The 10,216-nt window shown below is 35.1% G+C and overlaps 1 protein-coding gene across 1 annotated transcript; it reads left to right on the forward strand.

The window, feature by feature from the left end:
* Positions 1 to 6,182: 6,182 nt before the first annotated feature.
* Positions 6,183 to 7,952, forward strand: LOC145089378 (BURP domain-containing protein 6-like). The gene is made up of 3 exons (XM_079027823.1): positions 6,183 to 6,313; positions 6,529 to 6,634; positions 6,724 to 7,952. Exons 1-3 carry the CDS (start codon positions 6,275 to 6,277, stop codon positions 7,764 to 7,766), a joined length of 1,188 nt encoding a protein of 395 aa, XP_078883949.1. The 5' UTR covers positions 6,183 to 6,274; the 3' UTR covers positions 7,767 to 7,952.
* Positions 7,953 to 10,216: the final 2,264 nt, after the last annotated feature.

A 10,216-nucleotide genomic window follows, 5' to 3' on the forward strand; every position in this document is an offset into this window, starting at 1 on the left:
TTTAGACCAGTTTATGGATTTATTAATTATCTTTTAACTAATCACTTAATTAAATTAATAAAATTCATAAGGACGTATTTTAAACATTTCAAAATACAAAGGTTTTGAATCTTTAAAAATTTTGAAATTAAAAACAATTTTAATTAAATTCAAAAGAAATTTAATTTAATAAGTATCTAATAATTAAAACTTGTAATTAATTTATTAAATCATATAAGAATTACCCAATTAAATTAATCAACTTAAATTAACCTAATCCCTATCCCCTAGATCTAAAAAATATGGGAGAGATCTTACAAAATCTTCCAATTATCTTAATAAACAAGAACAAGATAATTACCAAAAATAAAAAATTCCACCAAATCTCTAACTTCCATTATATGGAAAATCCTGAGGAGAAAGGAAAGGATTTCAATCCTTGACTTAAATTAAAAAATCCATAGGGTTCGGAAACCCTAGGTTTCGAAATTTAGGAGGCCAAAGGAAATGGATAAAACCCTTAAGCAAATTTTCGAAATTTGGGTTAGGAAACCCTAAATTGAAAAACCCTAATTTCGATGGGTTTAATTTCCATAAACCCAAATTGTCAAGTTTAACCGATTGCATCATATTCAATAGAAAACAATCCTAGGCTTTGATATCATTGATGAGGTTTGAGCAAAACAAACAATCCCTATGTGTACATGCAACCCTAGTTTATATGATCTATGTTTTCACTATTGGACATGCAAGTATTGAACACAAAAATAATAAACCCTAGGAGGCATCTACTATTTTCGAAAAATAAGAATAAACTAGGGTTTAGATACATACCTTTTAGGTTGTTATTGTAAACAATCTTTAATCCTTGCTTGAAAGACCTTTGGTAGCAAACGCCATAAGTGTTGTGCCTCTAATGGTTCACAAACAAACCTAGCAAGAAAACTATATATATATATATATATATATATATATATATATATATATATATATATATATATATATATATATATATATATATAGAGAGAGAGAGAGAGAGAGAGAGAGAGAGAGAGAGAAAGAGAGAGGAGAAGCCTAAATTTCGTCCAAGGAACTTAGAAAGAAGTCTTACACGAAATTCAACGCTAAGGAGGGTTTATATAGGGGTTAGGAAGGTATTGGATTAGACAGGTATCTCCATGATAACCATAATCCCTTTACTTCCTCCCTAAGGCATCCAAGGCACCCTTAGAGCCCAAGGAAACCCTAGAGACACTCTAGATTTCGTTTCCACCCTCTTTAGGGAGGTTCTAGAATTCGCCAACGATCAACTATTGAACATTGTACCTTTAGTCCTTGTACTTTTAATTAATTTCTTTAACCCCAAAATTAATTCCAAATTAATTTATGATTAAATATTAAGTAAAAAATATAAATTCTAATTGATATATTGTTTCCATAATACATTAATAAATCATTTATTTTGATTTCAAATTAATTTATTAACCAAGTAATAAATTAATAAATCATTCTTCTCTCTCTTAAAAGTTATCCTATTCAATAGTCTGGTTTGAAGGCAACCTAAAAGGACTGTGTTACCATCAATTCAAGTTCATACCAATTATAGTTATGAGCTTAGGAACCTAATCCAACAGTATGGTCGGCGACAGAACCGGCTACGCGAGGCGTAGCCAGGAGTACGCACGACGTACTCTGGCTGCTTCCACTTTCACCAACTTTGTGTCAAAATCCCTTAAGACAACTAAACCAACCTCATATCTGACCATTCCAAAATGTATTATTCCATAAAGTCATCGACTTTATGCCTTTGCATGGCTAGAAAAGTCCTAATGCAACAGAATTAAACTTCCAACACATTGTAAGCTACTTTACTCATGCATGAGCCATATGAATAGATCAAGCAATCATTTTTATGATTCTACAAGTCCCATAATGCATTAAAGGACAACTGAAATCGCATGGAGTGCTCCAAACTCATAAAGGTCCAATCTTAGGGACAAAATTTCATAAAACTTCAACCATATAGATCTAATGGAACACTTATCAAGGTATATATACCTGAAAATGATGCACAAAGAGGAAAGTTTTATGGATCTTGTAACATCCAGTAGAATTTACGCCAAATTTAAACTTTTAATATCACCAAAAGAAAACAACTAGTAATCGTTTACAAAACATTTCCAAATCAATTATCATCAGAGTGTCCCCAAAAAAATCACAAGGATGAGGAGTTGTAAGGTCATGCCTTCGCCTTCCCACAGTCTCCTGAAGTACCTAAAACAATAACTGAAAACTGTAAGCCCGAGGGCTTAGTGAGCTACCCCCAAAATACCAATACCATACTGACAGAAACCATATCAATAACAATCAATCAGTCAACATGCATATTGGGCCATCAGCCTGACTGGTCCGCCCTATTGGGCCTACAGTCTATCTAGATCTATCCCGAGCCTTCGACATGACTGGTCCGCCACGTGGGCCTACAGCCTCTCCGGACCGCTCATAAGGTATGTTGGCCTTCAGCACGGAGCAGAACCGCCTCAACCCCACCAACAAGAAGATAACCATGTGCGCATAACTATCATATATGGCATATACAAACATCAAGCATATCTATCTTACTGATCATCAATCATGAAGTTATCTAGAACATTGACCTAGCAGGTCACTAACATACCAATCCCTACGGATCATAAAACATAACATACTATCTACCTTGATTCCAATCAAGCAGATTGTAATCACATGTAGCATACTATAACTATAATAACTAAAGGGTCGGCCTTGGTGCCGTAGACCCTATCGATATAGTGATGATAACTCACCTCGCAGATGTCGACTCGGAAGGTAAACTCCAACTCTCGGATCACTCGACATAGGATCCACTACCTATAATCATAGTTCAACATACTCATAAGTCCTTAACCTTGTAAGGTACTCCATAACCCAATAGTCAACCCCTGATCAAGGTCAAAGTCCTCAGTCAAGGTCAACAGTCCATGTTGACCTCAACTCGTCGAGTACACCTAGCTACTCACCGAGTCCCTTGAAGCACAATCAAACTCGCCGAGTCATCGACGTGACTCTTCGAGTTCCTTTGAATCCCGATCAAACCTTAAGGCCACCCATCGAGTTCCCTCCTTGCAACTCGACGTATATACACGTGAACATATTCTAGGTTAAAACTCATCCGACTCGCCGAGTTGTTCTTTCAACTCGTCGAGTTTATGGTAATCTTCATCGGACTCGCCGAGTTATTCATCCAACTCATCGAGTTCATGGCCATCTTCATGCGACTCGCCGAGTTGCTCATCCAACTCGTCGAGTTCATCCAGTCATTTTTCCATACAGACCTATTTTGAGCCATGCAACGGCTCAAATTCACAGATCCAGATTCCTAGAGCATACTTATCATGTAAAGTTGCAAACTTTACGTACATGCATTACTTTAAAAGCTCTTAATGCCAAAACCAAGCTCTTAATGGGTCTTCATGGACCAAGGGAACCTTAATCTCGACCAAAGCTGGAACTTTATGCTTCTATAATCCAAAGAGGGTCCAGATCTGAAGTTACAACTTCGGATCTAGCCCAAATCTTGACATACCAACTTGATATCCTTATAAAAACCCTAAAGCTCACTCAAAAAGGGAGGTCTAGACTGAAATAAACGAGGGTAATAGCTTAATACCTTCCCAAGAGATGTCCACAGAAGTAGATTCGGATTTCCTCCCAGCTTCTTGCCTCAATCACTTGCTTTCCCCAAGCTCCCACCCCAAAATCTTCTCTCAAAGCTTCAACACATAATGAGCACACACACATACGAGTTAGAGATGCAAAGGGGGCTGTAAAGGTACTGAAAGAGGCTTGAGCTTCTTTAAATAAGGGTGCAAACCCCGGAAATTAGGGTTTCTCCTTCCAGCTCCTACTCGCCAAGTCCCACAAAGGACTCGCCGAGTAGCTCATTTAATTCGCGATCCCACCCGCTGCTACTCGACGAGTAGGGCTACCAACTCGTCGAGTAGGGCCAAAACCAAGAAATTTTTATTTAAAATAATACCTGAGAATCGGGGCGTTACAGATCTACACGCTTACTAGCACCCACTCATTCTTCTCTAGTTACCCTCTTCAACTAAATGCACCAAAAACACTCAAGCTTGAAAAACTCACACAAGAAACTCAAACTCGGAATCAGGGTTTAGGGAAGGTATGGTGGTTGATAAGGATGATCAAATGGAGACATAATGTTGTTTAAATTGGGAGCAACCCTTAAGATTAGGGTTTAAAGTCTGGGGTAGTATGCCCAATATACTAGCTGATCATCCGCGATCCCATGCCGCATGAGTAAGCCGTGCGTACACTTAAGTGTTCCCTACGTACAACCACCATACAAGCCTTTTTCTTCAATGAGCCAATTGTGCAACTTTTGATAAAGATAAAAACAATGATAAAAATACCTCATATTGGGATGTTACATTGGTGATGGTTGGTTATGGAGGTCGTGGTGGTTGGTGGCGGGGGTGGTCGTGGTTGGTGGAAGTGGGAGGTAGTGTATTCATATATGGATACGCATATATTTATATTCATATATGAATATTACTTAACCTCCGTCGGCTAGGTACGTGGAGCATTTTGCAGCAAAAATAAATGATTGGATGAGAATGATTCCCCCGTTCTTAATCTTTTTTATTTTCTCAATAGAACTTACCCTCTCTCTCTCTATATATATATATATATATATATATATATATATATATATATATATATATATATATATATATATATGTGTGTGTGTGTGTGCGCGTGTGTATGTGTTAAAATGTAAACAAACTCGAATTTAAACCGACACGTGCATAAAAAAACAAGTAAATTAAAATAATAATAATAATAATAACGAACGGAATATTAAATTTAGGTTGAAACGATGACCACCTTGAATTTCTACCGACAAATATATAAAAATAAACATGTAAAATTAAGTTTTTTAGGTTAACAAACAAAAGTTATTAAGGAAAATCAAATTATATATATATATATATATATATATATATATATATATATATATATATATATATATATATATATATATATACACACACACACACACACACACACACATTACAGGGGATAAACACAAAAGTTTAAAAAATTGATTAATGAAAATAACATTTTACAAAGTTTAAAATGAAGAAGTTAAAGTGACATTTTAAAAAATAAAATAGTGGAAATGCCACAAACTCATAAAAATAAAATATATAAAAAATTACATAAATGGTCTCTATGGTTTTTTCATGGTCATAAACTCAATCTCTTTTATCTGAAAAAACCAAATTACCTTCAATCGTAACAAAAGAAAACGAAAGGTGTTAGCAAAAAGAATCATTCACACAACTTTTGGAAACAGCAGGGACCCTGCCTGCAAAAAAAAATTAACAAAAACTGAGTTTGTCACATTTAGTAAACTAGACGTACCATTTTAGGGATTTATGTAGAAAAGTGTTATTATTTTAAGAAATTTTTTAATAAAGTCATATATGTTATTTTTTAACGGAAAGTCTCGATTTTTTCACATTTTGTCGAAATTAACGAAAAATCATTTTTTATATTTTAACAGGATAATACAGGTTATGTGATTTTCCCAAAATAATAAGATTTTTCTGTTAAAAAAAACTTTTAAGATTTTATCAAAAAATTTTCCAAAATAATAAGACTTTTCTGTATAAAACCCACCATTTTATGTAATTTTGTCACATATAAAACCTCCAACCAAATTTAACAAACAAATTTAAAATCAGATAACATGAAATACATATCACAATGGGAAAGCAACCCTTTTCACATCAAATATCAAACTCTATATTTCGTAATCCTAAATTCAACGGATCACGGTCACGGTTCAGCTAATTTGACCGGCCGGATTAACTGTAGTTTAGAACATTGCCTATTTCGAAAAAAAAAAAAACATTATTAAAACTAACCTAGCTATGTATACATAACGTTATAATACATTTCTACTTTTAGAAACAAGTCCAAAAGTTTGTCTCTCTTTGATATATTCTAAATCAAATATTTCCTTCATAAAGTCTAAATATGATTGCCGGCCTTACACACATGTGGGCATGGCATACTTGATATTTGCAGTTGGTGGTTGGAATAATTATAACATGTCGTCCTTCTTGGTGAGTATTGCATTATGTATTAATTAACTCCATTATAAATACTTCACCAAACCCACTCTCCTTCATCATCAAACGCTAACTTCCAATTTCAGTTTGGTTTCACTTTCAGTTTCTCTCCAATGAAGTTCAATCTTCTCAACGTTTATACACTTTTTTCTGTAAGTATATTCCTATCATCATTAGATATTTGGGTATCTTAAAATTTTTAATCTTTAATAACTTTATCACCATAAATGGTCCAAGATCATTGTGCACCACAATAATCGTCCGCGAGATTCTGGTCCAGTTTCAGTTTCGGTTTTGGTTCTGTATGAAATGATATTTTGGAGCTGATTTCATTTATTTGTGTTTAATTATTTGTGGTTTCCAACAGCTAGCGCTGGTGGCAACTCATGCAGTGACTCCTGATGTTTACTGGAAGTCTGTATTGCCAAACAGTCCTATGCCCAAAACAATCAAGGATCTTGTACACACTGCAGGTTCGTCAATGTTCATTTCTGATTCCTTTATTGTTTTTCGTTTAAAGTAATCACTACATATTTGGTTGAGATAATTTGTTGATTTACAGAATGGTCGGAAGAGATGAACACTGCAGTCGGAGTTGGGAAAGGCGGTGTAGCCGTGCACACTGGAAAACCAGGGAAAAGAACAAATGTAGGTGTTCGAAAAGGCGGAGTGACTGTTAACACCGGAAAAGGAACAAACGTAGGGGTTGGAAAAGGTGGTGTGGGTGTGCATACCGGAAAACCAGGGAAACGGACAGATGTTGGTGTTGGAAAAGGTGGTGTCGGTGTGCATACCGGAAAACCAGGGAAACGGACGAATGTTGGTGTTGGAAAAGGTGGTGTAGCCGTGCATACAGGTCACAAAGGTAAGCCAGTTTATGTGGGAGTAGGTAAAGGACCAAGTCCATTCGTGTACAACTATGCTGCCTCCGCAGATCAACTCAAGGATAACCCAAACGTAGCGTTTTTTTTCTTGGAAAACAACTTGCATCAAGGTACGGAGATGAAGTTGCACTTCATTAAAGACGACCAAAAAGCCACGTTCTTACCTAGACAGGTAGCTGACTCTATACCATTTTCATCAAACAAGCTTCCACAAATCTACAATGAGTTCTCGATAAAATCCGACTCCGTGGAAGCCCAAGACATGAAACAAACACTAAGTGAATGCGAGAACAAAGGCATTGAAGGGGAGGAAAGGTATTGTGCTACCTCGTTAGAGTCCATGGTCGATTTTAGTACGAGCAAGTTAGGTAAAAACGTTAAAGCGATATCAACAGAGGTAAACGCTAAAGAAAGTACTCCGTTACAAAAGTACACGATTGAAGGAGCCAAGAAACTTGCAGCAGATAAAGCTGTGGTTTGCCACAAGCAAAACTACGCATATGCTGTCTTTTATTGCCACAAAACTGTTAACACTCGAGCGTATTCTGTTTCTTTGGTGGGAGCTGATGGTACGAAAGCTAAAGCTGTGGCTGTTTGCCATACAGACACTGCGAAGTGGAATCCAAAACATTTGGCGTTTCAAGTGCTCAAGGTCAAACCAGGAAGTGTTCCAGTTTGCCATTTCTTACCCGAAGATCATGTTGTTTGGGTTCCATACTAATAAACACTGCAGGAAGTTCATGTTACACCTATACATGTAGTGCGTGTGTGTGTCTTTTTCTGGACAATCTATAAGGTTTAGTAATGAAACTATTTTATTAAGGATTTGCTGCATCTTTCTATATGTTCGGTTTATGATCAGTATTTGTAAAGTTAAGTAATAAATACTACTTTTTCTATTTTGTTATGTTTTCTGACGTTAAATCTCAGTAAGACATAAGCCTACAGGTAAAACTAAAAACTTCAGCAACGAATATATAGAGTAAATTACATATTTGGTTCCTATAGTTTACCTCAGTTCATGTTGGTCCTACGATTGATTTTATAACATAGTTGGTCCTTGTGGTTTGCTTTCCTTGCAACCATGGTCCATCACCCTAACTCCATCTAGTTAGAGTCCTTAGATCCCTTTGAAAAAAACAATTTACCTTTGTTGTTAGAGAAACCCTAATGCATCAGATTCCCTACCCATTCACTTCGTCTTCTCGTCGGTAACACACCACCGTAGTCTCCTATGTTTTAACCGATCATACCCTTGTTGGAATTGAAATTCAAATTGATGTTGTCAAAATCAAATCATGTCATTTGAGATAGACAATATAGTTGATGTATCCATCAACAAAATAGGCTTCGAAGAATCTTAATACTTTGTCAATGTCATCGCTATTTTAACCATTCAAGAGGTCATCATTCAATATATATCAAATTCTGCTAAATGGTGGAGACAACGGGCCTTTTAGGAAGATTGTCACAGTGGAGACAATTAGGCCGATTCCTCTTGAAATTATGGTGAGTGGCTTTTATAAGGGAGATATCATATATGAAAACCACATGGATGGGTGTTGGCTAGCTAGACAAGAATTTTGGAGAAAAGAGGGACAATGTTCTTAGTGTATTTTTAGTATCCAAAGGTCAGCTTATGTTCCCACCGGAAATGCTAAGGCTCCACCAATAATGGGACAATTGTATATCGGTTTATTCGAAGAAGTGGTATACAACTAATTTTTTTTCTTAGGATTAGGTTTTTTTTATATTGGTTCGTAGTGTTTGTGTCGAAAAAATGTCTTTGAATGTGCTTGGCAACGTATGTATCCTGAAATATGATATCCATATTGATAATGGTAAAGTTTGGAATATGTTATGTTTGAATGGTAATGTTTGTCTCCAAGATTTTCTTGGTCATGTTTGCGGCTTTGTACCTTTTATATCCAAAAATATCTATTTGAATGTTAGAATAATCATACAAGTTAAGAGAATGCATTATGATTTGGTATTATATAGATTAGTTATTTTGTGAAAGTAACAAATGATTTCTTTATTGAGTTTGGAGATTTCAAATTGGTCATGCTGGTTGTGAGGATGGTGACAAGAGTGGGATGGTGACATGATTAGTGTTATAGTGGTTGTAAGGGAGTTGAAAGGTGATTTTGTAATATTTATACATATTTTTGGCATTATTATAATACATTTTAAGCTATATTTTGGTGAATTGAAAAGATATTTGGTACTTATTAAGTTAAATTCTATTTTGCAACCAAAAATGGATAATCTCAAAGAAAATGACCAAAATTGAAGATCGATGGAAACATGGAGATCCAAGTTACCATTTAATAAAGAATAACAAAGAAGAGGTGTGCAAAAGAATATATGCAACAACATGGCAATCGAGATACCACGACGTGGCCACCTTTCCTACATAAAATCTTCCGAGACATGGGGCGCACACGTTTTTAATGGTCGCCACGCTGTGGGAAGCTAAATTTGGCATATATATATATATATATATATATATATATATATATATATATATATATATATATATATATATATATATATATATAGAACTTTTAGGTCGAATTTCGGGAGTTTGCTGGAGAATTAAATCAAGATATGCCACTAATATCCTCTAAAGAAACCTTGGAAGTGGAGATTTGGTTTTGAATTAAAACTTTGGAGATTTTTAAAGGAAGATCATCATTAGATTACTCGGTTGGCACATTTCACCATGTATTTTCAAGTTAAACCATATTTATTGTTTGTTTTTGCTTTGATTATGTGCTAATCACCTTAAACTTTCGTTGGAGATGATGAACCCTTAACATATGTGTTGATTTCGAATTTATGGACATTTTTATGTTGGTTTCTAGTGTTTGATCAATCTTATTCCTTGCATGTTGAAGTTCTAATTATTATTGTCTTTCCTTCAAGTTATGTGTGGTAGATGATCATTCTATTGCATTAATTTGTTATCTAGTTATTTATGATCATTGAATGCTAGAGATAGGTGATGAAAGTTAGTAACTGTAACTGTGTTAGAGAGCATAATTGATCCATAATTAGTGCTTGGTTGCTTGACTTGATCATAGAAAAGTAACTCTTAGATTTACCATGCATAGCAAATTTATCTTTATATCAATTTCGTGTTTGATCATTACATGGTAAGTCATAAAT

The sequence above is a fragment of the Lactuca serriola genome, chromosome 1 (genome assembly GCF_051521515.1).
Source record: "Lactuca serriola cultivar US96UC23 chromosome 1, Lser_US96UC23_V15, whole genome shotgun sequence".
In the NCBI taxonomy this organism is placed as follows: domain Eukaryota; kingdom Viridiplantae; phylum Streptophyta; class Magnoliopsida; order Asterales; family Asteraceae; genus Lactuca; species Lactuca serriola.

Bases quoted from the DNA above. Each gene is read 5' to 3' on its own strand.
- LOC145089378 (XM_079027823.1), top strand. From the start codon at position 6,275: ATGAAGTTCAATCTTCTCAACGTTTATACACTTTTTTCT. The intron at 6,314-6,528 runs GTAAGTATATTC...GGTTTCCAACAG, and splicing joins ACGTTTATACACTTTTTTCT to CTAGCGCTGGTGGCAACTCA. The intron at 6,635-6,723 runs GTTCGTCAATGT...GTTGATTTACAG, and splicing joins GGATCTTGTACACACTGCAG to AATGGTCGGAAGAGATGAAC.